This window comes from Delphinus delphis, chromosome 8, assembly GCF_949987515.2.
Source record: "Delphinus delphis chromosome 8, mDelDel1.2, whole genome shotgun sequence".
NCBI lineage: Eukaryota > Metazoa > Chordata > Mammalia > Artiodactyla > Delphinidae > Delphinus > Delphinus delphis.
Window position 1 is genome coordinate 41,444,176 of NC_082690.1, and position 16,559 is coordinate 41,460,734.

Below are 16,559 nucleotides of genomic sequence, written 5' to 3' on the forward strand. Positions count from 1 at the left end.
TGACATATATACACTGATATGTATAAAATAGCTAACAAATAAGAACTTGCTGTATAAAAATGAATAAATAAAATTTAAAAATCCCTCTATATTTGGGGTAAAAACACTGAGAAACCCTATACTTTCAGTAGCAGGCCACCAGTTTGATGATGAGTATGGGACTGAGGGAATTTCAAAACGAATAGGAGGGGAGGGAGGGAGGGAAGACTTAGAAGTCACTTGCAGTATTTTAACAGTAGAACGTTATAATGGCTGTTTTTCCCCATGAACCAAGCTATGCATTGAGTGAATGTTCAGTAAATATGAAGTAATCTTCGTGTTTCATGTCCATTTTTTAAAACTCTAAAACAAAGGTATGAAATGGGAGTGGGAAGTGTCCAAGAAAAGCTGGAGTAGAAGCTTTTTTTAAGATACAAATGTTAATAGAAGAGAACTATGGAAAACAAATTCAGGAAGAAATCTTTGACCAGAGCATGCTGTGGGAGGTGATCAGAATATGGGTCACTAGAAAATGTTAGCATGAGATTTAAAGAAATTTTCTTGTGCTGTCACTTGTTTCCCTGGTTCTTGTTTGATGACACTTTGCATTATCTCACCAAGGTTTTATGTGACTCTACAAAGCATTTCTGTGCCGTTAGTCTCAGAAACAATACAAGAAATACAACCCTTTTATTAATCAATAAGGAAGGCGACTATTTGCACTGAGCAAGAGTGACCTGGACAGGTGCTTCCTGCCGCTTGCATACCTGTTGTTTCGCCAACATTTTCTCTTTTATTTCTAACTCCATTTTTAACTGTCTCTCCAGAAAGGCAGCTTTCTTCATGACAGTTGCTATAGTGATTTCCTTCTGATGAAGCTCCTCAGTTAGGTCAGAGATTTCATTCCTCATTCTTTCCTGCTCAGAGCTACGGTACTCTTCCTCCTGATAGAGTTGGCTTCTTATCTGCAGCAGATATTTTCCAGAAAATAGTAACAAATCCTTTATACAGCAGCTAAAAGGTTTTATTGGCCATGTTCGGTCTTCCCATCCTATCTTAAAACTTTGCCAGACCTCACTTTACCCTCCTTTTCTGATCAATGCTAAATGAAAAAGATACTTACAGTAGTGATTCATTGACTTTTTCCTTCCAATTTCAAAATTTTTTTTTCACTTCTATTTTCTATTGTATGTAAGTCATCACCAACTACTGATACCACTTTAATGACGACTTTGACAGGAAGGTGGGGAAAGTATTATCAAGCACTTTTCTCCCAGCTTCACTGAGGTATAATTGCTATACAAAAACTGCACATAGTTCATGGATAAAATTTGGTGAGTTTGGACATACACTTGTGTTACTATCACCAAAATCAAGAAAATAAACGTGACAATTACACCTAAAAGTTTCTTTGTGTCCCTTTGTTGTTTTAATTTTGTGTACGTGTGGTAAGAATACTTCACTCAAGCTCTACCTTCTTAACAAATTTTTAAGTGCATAATACCTTACTGTTCACTGTTGCACTGTGTTGTGCAGCAGACTGTGGAACTCACTCATCTCGTGTAACTTACTTGATACCCATTAAACCACCACTCCGGATTTGGTGCCATGGAAGAGCACTGGACCCACAGCCCAGAGGCTGATGAACCATTTTTTAGGGAGAAAAAAATTGGCTTAGAGAGGTTAAGTGACCTGCTCAAATTCATAAAGCTATTAACTGGCAGAGCTAGGTCTAGAACTTAGGACTGTTGGATCTAAATTCAGTGCTTTTTTGGACTAAATCATGCTGTACTATTTGCGACTGAACACTATGTTTTTAAGAATCTTGTTACAATAAATTTCAAACTTAAGGTGTCCATCAGAAAGCATCACCTACACTTCTTAAGCCGGTGGAGTCTCATATTCTTAACTTTAGCTAAACCTTCCACGGTAGAAACCTCTGGATCACCTTGGACTCCTCCCCTCCCTCATCCTCCCAAATCAAGTCAGGTAGCAAATTCTGTCCCTTCTATTTCAACCTCTCTTAAATCTCACCTCTGCTTTCCATTCCTACTACCACTGTCTTAGTCCAGCCTCCTCCCGTCTTTCTAGAAATCTTTCACTCTCTCTAATTCTTGAGGATCAGAGATAAAGTATGTAATTACCGGTCTCAAAAAAAAAAAATCACAGTCCATCGGGGGAAACAGGAAAATAAACAGTTAGAACACAGTGTAGCAACTGATATCAGCAGTATGTAGTGGAGTAGTGCTTACTCCAGCCTGGGGATGCCAGGATAGGATTCCCAGAGGAAGGGACATCACACGGAATACTGAAGGATGAATGGAAGCCAGATGGAAGAGAGAGATGGAGGTGAGCTCCCAGGCAACGAATGCAGTGAAGGAGCGGGGTCAGATGGAGAAGGCACACTCAGTGAACCCAAAGGAGCTTGGAGTGGCTGGGACTTGGCACGTTGTGAGAAGTAAGGCTGGAGAGTTAAGGAGGGGCCATTCACAAAGAGATTTATATGAATTTACCCCTCAGAACTTACTTCAAAAACTTTTTTTTCATTTCATCTTTAAACATTTCAGGATATATCTCTAAAAGAATAGCGGTGTGCTCTCTCTCTTTTCTAACATAACCAGAATACCATTATAATGTCTTAAAAATATTAACAACAATTCCTCAATATCATACAGTATCCAGGCACTATCAAATTTAAAATTGTATCAGAAGTGTAATGAATGGTTTGCAGGTTTGCTTATTTGAATTGAGATCTAAATATGGTCCACACATTGCGATTGGCACCTATCTTTTTTTTTTTTTTTTTGGCGGTACGCGGGCCTCTCACTGTTGTGGCCTCTCCCGTCGCGGAGCACAGGCTCCGGACGCGCAGGCTCAGCGGTCATGGCTCACGGGCCCAGCCGCTCCGCGGCATGCGGGATCCTCCCGGATCGGGGCACGAATCCGTGTCCCCTGTGTCGGCAGGCGGACTCTCAACCACTGCGCCACCAGGGAAGCCCCTGGCACCTATCTTTTTAAAGCCTCTCTTTGTGCATGCATGTGCGTGTGCACGTGTGTGTGTGTGTTCTGAGTACTCTGCATACATCGTCTTATTTAATCACCACAGACTCTATATTCCAGATCAGAAAATTAAGATACATAACTGTTCACAGTCACATTCTTGGTGACAGGCAGTCTGATTCCAGGTCCTTAACCATTGTTCTATGTAACCTCTGTGAGCATAGCCCTAGAACGTGGTTCCCACATTGGAAAAAAGCCAGAGTGGGATGACCTAACATGGAAAGTTCTCAGGTCAGTAAGGCAACCATGGTCCAGCCTCAGGATTTATACCATCAATCTCTCATCTGAGTCTATTCTTTTTACCAAAATTTTTAGAATTTCAGAGTTGGACATAACCTTAGAAATCACATGGCCTAACTCCATCATTAAAAAAATGGAAAAACAAAGGGTCATAGGGAAAGGAACTGACTGGGTCTAAGTTATCCAGCTCCTAAGAGCAGAAGCATAGACTAGGAGACTGAAGTACAAATACCCTTACCCCAGGACAATATTATACATCTCCATTCATCTCCCATCTTCTCTCTTCAATTTTTTTCTCTTACAGTTTATTTGATGAACAATGGGGTTGTTCTATCATTTGCCCCAATTTGGATTTTGCTGATTGCATCCCCATGGTGTAGTTTAACATGTTCTCTTAAAATGGTATTTTTAAAATGTGGGAAGAAAATGAATATATTATCATGAAGAAAGAGTAAACTATTTTCATTATTTTTACAACATTTAGATATTAAAACATGCTATACTGAAAAATTTCTTTTTAAATGAGATTAATTTACCTAGCTGTAAATGACTTTTGGCTTTATTAAAAATGTCAATTTTATCACAAAATAAGTTACTAAAAATCATTCTATAATTGACAAAAGAGAAAGAAATAAAACACTTGCAAGATTCATAGTACATGGCTCTTGTTGGTTTTATTACAAGAGAATGAAAATGCTCTCTACAAACACTTCCCAGAAACTATAGCTATTTATACACAATTCATTTGTTACCTTTTCTGCACAGCAATGCATTATCTAGAGGTCTCCCAGAGTCTGTAAAGAGATTTGTGTCTTGCAGTCTCTCCCTCCACATCAAAACTGTGCAAAATCAGTAGATTCCTTCTAAGTTTTATTACTCTACCTAAATCTATGAGGTTAAGAACGGTGTAACTATACTTTAGGAGGATTTAGTCAACCTTTTATCATAATGTATTCACTGGGGACTCCAGTCAAGAACAGTTTTTAAAGTTATATTTTAAAATATCAGTAAAATAAGTTTCATGGGATTATGTGAAAAATATAAGGAAAATGATCAGTAATTCATAACACCTTTTCTACACTTAATAGTTGCCTGACAGTCAATTCTTCAGGAGATGGGATTTGGCTTTTACATTATTATATTTCCTACAGAAATAAGCAGTACAGCAACAGTCCTACTAGATACTCAATAAATGTTTGTTTAATTTATACAAACAACTGAATTTATGACCCTATACAATTATGGGAGACTTCAGCCTTAATATTAATTAATTTGTTCTCTAAATATTTATTTTCTCATTGTGTGTCAGGCACTTTGCTGGGCACTGGATGATAATTCAAAGCCACATCCAGTATTTTCCTGCTTTTAACAATTGTTTAGACTATATAGCATTGAATATTCTGTGTAATCCTTAAACTTGAAAGACCAGAGAAGTGGGTAGGAGTCGTGAGAAACTCATGGGAAAGCCACTACTGAATTTGACTAGAGGAAGAAGAGAAGACAGTTTTTGTAGCTGCCTAGCTCCTGGCAGAGTACTTGGCACATGTTAGGTGCTCAATGACAAAATGTGGGTGTCACCAATAACAAGAGCAGCCAACATCTATTAGGTGCTTCCTCTGAGCTAGGTAGGCCCCGTTTTAAGCACTTTACTTGCATTATTTTATGGATTTAATGGAAGAGTATGAATTCTGGAGCCAGATTGCCTGGATTCAAATCCGGCCCCTGCTACTTACTAGTTATATAATATTGGTGGAAATTGCTGACCTTCTCTGTGCCTTAGTTTCCTTAAATGTAAAAGAGGGTAGCATTAGTACCTACCTTATAAGATGGTTGTGAGGAATACATGAATTAGGATTTGTTAAGCCCTTAGAACAGCTTCTGGCACATGGCAAGAGTTGTTTAAGCTTGTTTAATCCTCATCACAACCTTATGAGGTAGGGCGAATTATCCCACCCCCATCCTAGAAATGAGAAACATAAGCAGCTCGCATAGGCAACTTCCCAAAGCTCATGCACCTAGCGTGTGGTTGAGTGCAGGCCTCTGCTTTCACACTTCCTGCGCTCAGCTACCCTGCACTGAGCCACAGGCCCTCTGTGTTTCCTGGGCAGTCTCCCAGCAGCAGAGTGATGAACTAAGGTTTGTCTTTCTTGTAGCATCACACAGAGGAGTGTCAGAATTAGCAGCTTGGTAGGTTATTATCTTAGGAGAAAACACAGAAGGAAAAAGAAGGGAGTGTGGGGGCTTCCCTGGTGGCGCAGTGGTTGAGAGTCCGCCTGCTGATGCCGGGGACACAGGTTCGTGCCCTGGTCCGGGAAGATCCCACATGCCGCGGAGCGGCTGGGCCTGTGAGCCATGGCCGCTGAGCCTAGGCCACAACAGTGACAGGCCCGCGTACCGCAAAAAAAAAAAAAAAAAAAAAAGAACGGAGTGAGAGGGAAGATGTTTTTCCCCCTTTGTATTCAGAGACCTCAGATCTGCCTGTAAGAACAAAGCTCATTATTTGCCATACCTTGTTCAATTCTTTTTCATGATTTGGTTGATCTGGGGTCACTGCAAACAGCTCTTTCCGTTGTTTTTCTGATTCTTTAATAGATGGTGAATAAGATGATTCAAGTCTACAAATTATAATGAGTAAAAATTAAGCTTAACTTGATAAATTGTTGTGATTATATTGTTAATTTAGGCCATCATAGGATGCAGAGATAGATTATTAGTCTGCTGGAAACATTTCTAGTTACAGAAATGGCAAGTTCTAATACATTCAGGTCCCATAAGTATTTGCATATTTAACTGAGTGCAAATAGTCTTAGTGAAAAAAATAAAACCTAGTTATTAATATGGAATTTCAATTATACATTAAAAATTGGCTGAATACTGGATTTGCATATGTAGATAAGATTTTTGGATAAGAAGAAAAGACTGTTTGGTATAATAAAATAGCTTGGGAGCCAATTTAAAAAAGAAAATACACCTGACCTGCTTCTACATCGTGGAAAGGAACTATGTCAGGAGATGTCCGAGGGGAGCTGCTACTCTGTAAAAGTGATTCAAAATGATTAAATCTGACAGGCTACCCAGAGAGAGTGCAAATATGTCTATTTTTTGGCTGCTCAATTTATAAAATGGAATAGCAACCATATATGGACACTAGAGAGGAAAGGCAGAAACTAGTATAAAAAGTACCATTTCCATAGGAAGGTTGGAGAACTAGAAACAGGTAATGTTCACTTCCACATCAGGGAGGTTGGTAAAATTAAAAAAACATTAAAACAGAAAAATAAAGATAACCAGGCAAGAAAAGAAACATGCTTTCCACTATTGCTGGACTAACCTGGTAGAGTCTGGGGTTTTGAGGAATGTACCCACCTATAAGTGAGCATAATTTTAGATTTCCAAAGAGCTTTTTAAAAAGTTCCACAAATCAAAAACTTAAGCCACACATTCAAACACAACAAAATCTGAGTAATGATAGAGAAATAACTAATGTAAAGATGGAAAATATAGGGCTCTTTTAAAAGGTATAAATTAATAGTGATATCCCTGAGGTACATATGTCTGGACTGGACTGCTTTTATTCTGATTATCAAATATACATGCTAAGTGTAGAAAACAGTTTATCAGAGTATATACTGCGATAAATTGTCATCTAGGAAAAACTGTTGTCAGCATTTTTGTGTATATTAATTGTCTTTTTTGCCTGTGCATATGTGTATAAAAACATACATGTTTCCTGTACAATTAGAATGTACTGAACACATTATTTTTCAGTCCCCTTTTGTTTCCCACTCAGTAATATATTGTATTTTATCCAATATTCTCCTAAAACATTATTTCAGGATCCATCTTAAATTTCTCTTATTTGCTATGATTTTAAAAAGGTGAAAAATGAAATTTCCTAATTTTTTAATTCTTCCTAAGCAATTCAGGGAATGGAATGCTGAACTGAATGGTAAAAGCTCATAATGACCTTATAAATTTCAGTAAGTGAATGGAACAAACATCAAGCTTTAATGTGGACAAGTTTAAAGAAGAAAACAATAATCATGCTAATATAAAGATATAAAGGAACTATCATTTATCTTGTAAGAAGGGAATGTAGAAATTATTTTTATAACTCTCAGAACATATCAGCCCAAGGTGTTTCTATAAGTAAGACAAGAAAAAGCTAACAAAATCTTAGCATTATGGAGAAATGTTCTGAAAATGAATGAACACATTATAATGCTACTATTATAAAGCTATTGTGTGTCTACACTCATTAGCCATGGCTGCTTCACCTTAATACAGCTGTAAAGACAAAACAGAGTCTAAATTTAAAAAAAACCCAAAACAATAAAGAGGATAGAATCATGCTCATATGAGCACAAACTAAAAGAATTAGAAACTTTCAGTGGGAAAGATGAAGGCTGAGAAGACTCTGCCCAAAGTCTAAAATACAATGGAAGCTGTGAAAAGTTAAATATCTATCTTTTCATCAAATCTCAGAATACTAGAACTGAAGAATATCCTCCAAATTAGAAAGATGTAGCTTGGAGACCAAAATATATACCAACTTAAATAGAAGATGGCAAGCAGGCATACCCGAAGAGTCGTATTAGCCAAATATGTGAATAACGGCAAGATTTTAGATTAAATCATGTATTGAAGGACAGTTGGCAATGTCTGGAATTCAGCATTGGCCTTGTGAGGAAGTTCCAGAGAAAATACCTACAATGCTCTTCACAAACCAGAGCTAGACATGGGTTGAATGGTTTGCTCTTGTAGGAAACTTCTTACGTTTTTAGGCATATACATTCCTTGCGCAAAGACATTTCTCACCAACTCACCACACTGGGACAGTGCCTTGCACATAATAATATATTTCCAATGGATTTATTAATGATCAGTGGTGATGACATATAGCTTATATATCTGAGCACTCTATAATGCTAACTGGCTAACAGGCATTCTACCATCCCTGGTTAGATGCACAGTAGGTCATTTTTACGGATCTTAATTTGCCATTTGTTGTTAAGCGTAGACCTCAAAGAAATGCTAGCAGATCCCACAACTTTGAAGAAATAATTATTGCCTTTAAAACAATGTAATTATCCTTCAATAAAATATCCCTTACCATTTGGCTATTCAGTTTCTAAAATCCTATCATTGGTCTGGCATTCGCCTTCAGATGTATGAAGGATTCAAGTTCTAATGAGAATTAGAACATCAGTGAATAGTTAGAACATTCAAACTGTCTATTCACAAACATAAACATTTAATAATCCTCTGAAGTTCCATTTCCTTTGTGGTTATGTAGTACACAATATCTGTCTGATTTTAAAAAAGGGAAAAAAAGTCTGGTCTAACAAAACCCTTAATGGAACTGACACGGTGGTGAGTGTGGAGGCCAAAATAAATACAACATTTATGAGTGAAAAGTTAGTAACAGGTTTAAGGCCAACAAAATAAAAATATTTGAAAAATATGGAATAAATCTTATTTACCAACACTGATAATTAAATACCAGCTCTATACTATTGTTTTTACGATATTCTGAAGAATAAAGTTCTAAGAAAGTCTCTGACTTCATTATGACACATAAATATCCACATATCAGAGCATGATATAATTCCCTAGGTGAGTAAAGATACTGATTTTGAAGATAAATAATCACTAACTTTTTTTTTTTTTTTGCGGTACTCGGGCCTCTCACTGTTGTGGCCTCTCCCGTTGCAGAGCACAGCTCCGGACGCGCAGGCTCAGCGGCCATGGCTCACGGGCCCAGCCGCTCCGCGGCATGTGGGATCTTCCCGGACCGGGGCACGAACCTGTGTCCCCTGCATCGGCAGGCGGACTCTCAACCACTGCGCCACCAGGGAAGCCCCCACTAACTTTATTTTTAATATCTAATATTACCTAATAATTAACAGCATGTTAATACAAAACTGACTTTTAATTCTAGTTTCAAATATAAAACTCTTAAAAATATTCAAACATGATGTTTTGAATAGTTTTTCTCAGGCTGCTGAATATAAAAATATACCTTTTTTTATTTTCTGGAGCACTTTGGCACTCTCCTAGTTTTAATAATTCTCTGTACAACTGCAATCGTTCCATTTCTATAATTCTCAAGAGATCATCACGTGATTGTAACTCACTTTTCACCTCTGAGAGTCCTGCTGCCATGGCCTAAATAAAAACATCAAAAAATTTCAGTCCTCACGTTTGGATATCATGATGTATAATACTTTTAAAAATATTTAACACCTATGAAGCAGCCTAATTTCAAATGAACTGATATATAATCCTTTGCTATCTCTGTCTTACAGAATTTCATTCATTTATTCAACAAATATTTACTGAGCTCTTACTCTATGCTCAGCACTGAGGATACAGACACAGGATCTGTCCTCATGAGCTTACAGTCTAGTGATAAAGACAAAGAAGCATCCAAATACGGCCATACTGTATGAAAGAGGGAAACATAAAAGTATGAATAAAATATCAATGCATAAAATTTGAATGAATGCAAATAATTCCTAATTTAAATAAGATAATAGCCAAGAAAAATCTAATTTCAAAGCTGGCCAACAAAGTGAATTATAAACCGTGGTTTACGGTTCCACTATTGCCCAATAGTAGCCCTACTTCAGCTGGTAACTAGAAATACCAGCAATCCTGTGAGCCCAGTGTTTTATTTGGCTAATAGCAGGGACTTGAGCAAGTTTAGAAGCTGTTGGGAAGGATCTAGTTGGGAGAGAGAAGGGGTAATACTAACAGTGTCAGGTTCCTGAGAAGGTAGGTGGGGTGGGTCCCAAAGCACAAGTGAAAGAACTGCCTAAAGCAAAAGAGTCCCTCTGCTCCTGCAGTAGGAAAGAAGGAAGGAAGATGGAATGGAGACACGTATATGCATTTGGAAATGGGGAGCTAGGAGAGGGGCTACCTGTTGGCTTTTATTTTCCTTGTGAAGGAAAAAGGCAATGTCAGGTCAGTGGAAGGAGAGGTGGAGGTGGGGGTAGGGGAGGGGTTTTTGAGAGTGGAGAAGGTTTGAGATGGCCTTCAATGGGCATGGGAGAGTTAGTTGTTTGGAGCAACACAGTAGGACTCCTGGCAATGTTGACACTCATTTGAGGTTTGTGCCCATGACCTGTTGAGTGATTTTCTCCAGCAGAACTTGGCTGTTCTCTGGGAGAGAGGAATGGAAGAGTCCTTTCATATCAACAGGTCTCCTCCACTCAATTACACAGAGAAATGAATATTTATTAATGTAATTAATATTAACATATTAACATATTAATATATTTGATGACCCAAGTCGTCAAATCCATCGCCATTTTTATAGATGAGGAAATTGAGGGCCGGACTTGGTCCAAAGTTACATAGCTCATAAGTTGCAGATTCTGGAATGGAAAAATCCAGATCTTTTGTCTACTAGTTCAGTTAGAACATTCAAGACGCAAAAATAATTGTTTCGTGCAAAATAAGTAAAGCAGACTTGTAGCTTATCGGTAAAGTTGGGGGGGGGGGTGTTGTTCTGAGGGCACTGTTAATAAAGGCTGTAAAAAAACACTGTTGATATTTTCAAAAAATCATTTGTTCAATAATGCTTTATATATCAATAATAGATTCATTCAAATATAATCCATATACCATAAAATGCACCCACTTAAAGTGTACAGTTCGGGGGATTTGAGAATATTCACAAAGTTGTGCAAGCGTCACCACTATCTAATTCCAGAACAGTTTCATCACTCCTAAAATAAACCACATACCCATTAGCAACCACTCCTCATTTTCCCTTCCTTCCAACCCCTGGCAACCACTACCGTATGTTGTGCCTCTATGGAATTACCTATTCTGCACAATTCATACAAATGGAATCATATGACATGTGGCCTTTTGTGATTGGTTTCTTTCTCTGGGCATAATGCTTCCAAGGTTCATCCATGTTGTAGCATGTATCAGTACTTCATTCCTTTTTATTAATAATATTTAATTGTATAGATATACCACTTTATTTATTCATCAATTGATGAACGTTTGGGTATTTCCTTTTTTTAACTATTATGAATAATGCTGTTATGAAATTCATGTATAAGCTTTTACGTGGACATACGTTTTCTTATTCATTAATTCTTACGCAAAAATTCACAGCTTAGAATTATAATCATGTAGACAGTATAGGACATATGGGTTCCCAGATAAACTTTCTTTTTTTTTTACCAAAGTCTTAAATATAATGTATTATTTTCCAGGAGACCTAGAGACCTGGGCTCAGTAAAAGACCTAGCTGCAATACTTTAGCCCCAGAAATTCCTGGCTGATTTGGAAATAAGAATGAAAATATATTCAAATAGGTGACCTAACAGACTTGTTTGGATAAAGTCCTTGTCTCAAACAGTGGGGATTTTTCAGATGAGGTTAAAATTCCAAAATAAACAAAAGAAATGTGAAACAATAGATTAGCAAATAGAAAGACAAATTAACTTGATGTGAATTTCATCGATTACTTTACCCAATTGAGGAAGGCACTCTCCCGGCTCCCTGCATTGCAGATTTACTACCAGGGAGCAATCTAACATGAACCTGCATGTAGAAGAGTGGGCCTGCCTTCACTTGGGGAAGGGGTGGGGTACAAAAGGGCTCTAACTCCAGGACAATGAAATGTAGTGTCACCATGGAATTCTGTAAAATGTGATAATAATGGAGTCTATTTGTGTACTGTAATTAGAAAATAATACCTAAAAGAGAGACATTTGGGGCTTCCCTGGTGGCACAGTGGTTGGGAGTCCGCCTGCCGATGCAGGGGACACAGGTTCGTTCCCCGGTCCGGGAGGATCCCACATGCCGCGGAGCGGCTGGGCCCGTGAGCCATGGCCGCTGAGCCTGCGCGTCCGGAGCCTGTGCTCCGCCATGGGAGAGGCCACAACAGTGAGAGGCCCGCGTACCGCAAAAAAAAAAAGAGTGACATTTGGAGATATCATTAAGGGAAAAAAAAGCTTCTTTGTGATCTAGCTGCACAGGTAGAAGAATTTATGTTAGAATTGAAACTTTTACAATAATAATGATTTGACAGGTTTTTCTAACATGAAGGAATATGTGAAAGTTTTTAATTATAATTGACAGCATTATGTAAAATTGATTAGAAAGTGCAAAAAAATAAGCTTTGTTGATATTGATAAATTGAGTTGTTTTTTGACTTGTGTAATATCCCTTTGAATTCAATGTTAATAATACTGAGTTGACACAAGAATTGGTGATTTAACTTAGATTAGGTGATTTAAAATTAGCATGCTTTTGTATAAAAGTCAAATAATTATTTGTCAGTGTGGATGCAAATATTCAGGAAAAATGATTCTTTGGTACTTGATTCAGTTACTGGAACACTTTCAAGTTTGCTTGGAACAACTTGGGTATGTAAATCTCTACTTTTTTAACTGTAAATTTTATGAAATCTTAATACAGATTGGGAATTTCCGGTGAATACTAAACATCCAAATTGAGATGTGTAAGTGTAACATACACACCAGATTTTGAAGACTTAGTATGAAAAGAAATGTAAAATATCTCATTAATAATTTTTTACATTGATTATATGTTGAAATGATAACTCTTTGGATATATGCTGTGTTACATAAAGTTTATTACAATTATCTATTAATTTCACCCATTTCATATTACGTCTTTTAATGTGGCTACTAGAAAAGTTTAAATTACATTTGTGGTTTGCATTATATTTCTATTGGACAGTGCTGCTCTAGTACCTTAATGACATATTAACAAGCAAAGAAAAATGTCCATTTTTTTGGCATAGATATTAGAAAAAATGCAGAACAATTTATTTCTGTCATTAACTGCCAATGGGAAATATTGTACACTTTCAAAACGTGAGTAATGCAGCACAGTAAATAAACATATGCAATGGAATTAATAGCTATGCTGACACATTTCAAGGTTGTGGAAAGACAAGTGAGAAGGTGTGATTCGTGTGAAAATTCAGATGCAGCTGGCATTAAAGTGTGTTGTAAGCTAAAGAGAATTTTATATACAATAAGTGACAGTAATTCAGACTGAAATGGTTGTCTTTTTATATTCATGTGCAAGACGTGAACACCATCATATGACAGTTTTGCAAAACGAGAAGAGAAACTTCTTTCTAAATACATGCACTGGTTACAGTGATTATTCACTTCTAATTATTCCCATTTGGTAAAATATAAATTTTGTAAAACTAGTTTGAGGCCCATCTGTTTAGTTAGAAATTTGCTTAATGGTTTGAGAGAAGCAGAGAGTTTGAACCCTCAATCAGCTATCAAGCAGTAAATAATTGATACTTATTCTAAAGCAAAAGAATGAAACGTAAGTAAAATTTGGAAGTAAAACAGGGAAAAGGCCAAACAAAAGCAGCATTTTTTCCTAGTTGCATCAAAATTAATTAGTGTTTTCCTGGAAGTAGAAATCTTAGCTTTTAGACACCTTGAAGTTTTTGAAGCAAATTACTTCTCAAAAATCTTTTCATTAGAACTATAATATATTTTTTTTGTGTGTGTGTGAACCATACTCCAGAATAATTTGCTTTTTTTTTTCTGCAGGTGAACCCTTGTGATCCTGGTGCAGCCTCTAGCAGTATAAAGACAGCTGCAAAATGTAAATTTAAGTCGTCTTTAAATCAGGGCCAGAGGTGTGACCCGTGGCCCCTGTCCAGGGGGATGAAGGGGAAGCAGCCCCTGGGAGGAAGGGGAGCCTGTCAGAACTAGCAGTCACGCAAACCCAGCTCCACCAGGACTGGTGGGCTGATGGCGAGCTAAACACTAGAAAGCACCTGGACAAGCTCTAGAGCAGAAGAGGAGGGGCTCGTCTCACTTACATTCTAGTGAATCCAGAGAAAACATCATCAATAACTTTTCTGTTTCTAGAAGACGTATGACTTTCTCAGTGTTTAGCATTTGTGGTTTAGCCTGGTTTGTGTACATCTGCTTTCTCATTTGTATTGGAATAACACCCCCTCCCCAAACAAAGCTGGAGTTTGGGGTGGGAAGCTGTACTTCTCGTAGAAATGCCACAGGATAGGAGAAGCCGGGAGCCTGTGCTCTGTCCCCTTGCCAACGTGGGGACAGGGGAACACAGAAGATAGATGCTGGCAGAGAAAGAAGTGAAAGGATGAATCCCACACGTAATCCCACATACAATGTGGCAGAAGGAGGGAAGGAGAAGTCGGCCCAACACTAAGAAGTGACCCTGGGAAGAAGAGCCTGAGGTGGAATATCTTAGAGAAGTGGGAGTCTGCTCAGGCAGTGACCTGGAAAGGTGACCTCAGCCTGAGGAGGGAATAGAGTGGGACTAAGAAATGGGCCAACTGACACAGAGGAATCAGTAGAAAGAGGCTGAATGTTTGCTGGTGGGAGATAAGACCTAGAATGGGAGAGAAAACCACAGAACGTCTCAAGTAACTGGGAGAGCCATGAATAAGAAATACATATTTAGTCGAGAAATTGGTAATGATCAATTTTGATGAATGCTGCATAACCTTCTTAGCGGTTCCAAGAGAGAGACAAAAAAAAAGATTTTTGAGTTAAGAAAAAAATTAATCCTTGGAAAAACCATCCATCACATCTACCAAGGTGGAGTTACCTCCTATTTGGTAAACGATTATGATAAGGTTAATGGCGATAAATCACAGGGAGTGACCCTCATGCCTCTCAGGGAGGTGATTAGATTGTCAAACCCTTAATCATTTCCTGGGTCTCCAGCCCAGGACTCCTGAGAGGCAAAGAGGCACAGTGTCAGAGAGAATGAACACTGGAGACAGAGGGTGTGGTGTGGCTAAAGGGCCATGGTTTTTAGGAAGAGAGGTCTGTGAGAGACCACTGTTCTACTGCACTGGTAATATTTATTATCACGTCGCTGCAGAACCCGAGTGCACCTAGTGGGGAAAAGTACCCACGGGAATACTGAACTTACTCATCAAGTAAGAATTACTTATTAAGAGGAAATATGAGCTGAATTTACATATGTAATAAAAAATTAGCTTTCTAATCCACATGCCTGTTGAGTCATCATTTGTACAACTCATGGGCTATAACAGTTGAAAAACAAATAAATCCTTACCTGGCACTGTCTTTGGTACATTTTTAGTTCTTGTAAGAGCTTCTGATTTTCATCTTGTAACTTATTCCTGCTTAGCGCTATTTCACTCACAGCTGATTTTAATTTTTCAATAATGAACTCATCTCTTTCATTGGTTTCACAACTGGTATCTGGTTCGCATATCCAAGGAATTTCAGAGCTGCTGTCTTCTTCTATGTCCTGTTTTTTACTATTTAGGGGAGTTTGGTAACTTTGCGCCTGTTTCTGAGAAATATGAAAATTGTGTCAGTTAAGTGAAGAGTATCGTATTTAAGCTTACATAAAGTTCAAGAATGATAGAAAAGAATTAGTAAAACATCTTTAAATATATTATTAGATAATGAAGCTTTGTCCTTCATAATTCAGTCTTGTGTTTATTCTAAAACCTCAATTTCAGGTGGCATAAAGAGAAAATATATCTGTGTAACCTCAGAGCAAAGATGCAGAGGAGAGTAGATGGCTTTTGCTAGGGAATTCTTATTCAGCAAAAAAGAAAATATAGAAGATATGAAAAAAGCATGGATTCAATTACATAATAGCTGAAAATGTCTCTATGACAAAAAAATAAACAAAATTAAAAAAATCTGGATTGTACAAAAAAGTTGTCAACATGTATAACAAAGGTAATTTCTGATGTACAAAAACTTCTACACATCAATAAGAAAAGGACAAACAACACAAAAGAAAAGTGGGCAAAGTTTATGCACAGGCAATTCACAGAAGAGGAAATGAAAAAGGCTGAGAAACACAAGAAGAGATGCTCAACCTTACAAGTAGTCAGAGAAACGTAAAGCAAATGAAGTCAAGGTTACTATTAGTCCATCAAGTTAGTAAAAATCAAAAGACAGATAGTCCATGCTGGTGAGAGTAGGGGTAGTCTTGTTGCCTGTTCATGAATTATAAATTACTATCATTTTTAAGAAAGGAATCTGCTAATATTTATTAAAATTTTGAATGAACACACCCTTTGGCTCAGCGATCATTTCTAGGATTTTTATTTAACAAAACGAAAGTATTCGTATTTAAAGATGTACATACAAGGGTATTTGTTACACTACTGTAATAGCAGAAAACTGGAAACAATCTGAGTGTTAGTTAATAAGGAAATGATTGAAAGAATTATGGTACATCTGCGATATACTATGGTATATATGATATATATACACTATATACTT

At 37.5% G+C, this 16,559-nt stretch overlaps 1 protein-coding gene across 1 annotated transcript in view; it reads right to left on the reverse strand.

Moving 5' to 3' along the window:
- Positions 1-16,559, reverse strand: part of DEUP1 (deuterosome assembly protein 1) — a 103,774-nt gene that overhangs the window by 43,649 nt on the left and 43,566 nt on the right. The window contains exons 7-10 of the mRNA XM_060017233.1: positions 15,367-15,603; positions 9,302-9,447; positions 5,789-5,894; positions 747-944 (exon numbers count right to left, since the gene is read on the reverse strand). Coding sequence (XP_059873216.1) covers positions 747-944; positions 5,789-5,894; positions 9,302-9,447; positions 15,367-15,603 — 687 coding nt within the window. The remainder of the gene's footprint in view (positions 1-746; positions 945-5,788; positions 5,895-9,301; positions 9,448-15,366; positions 15,604-16,559) is intronic.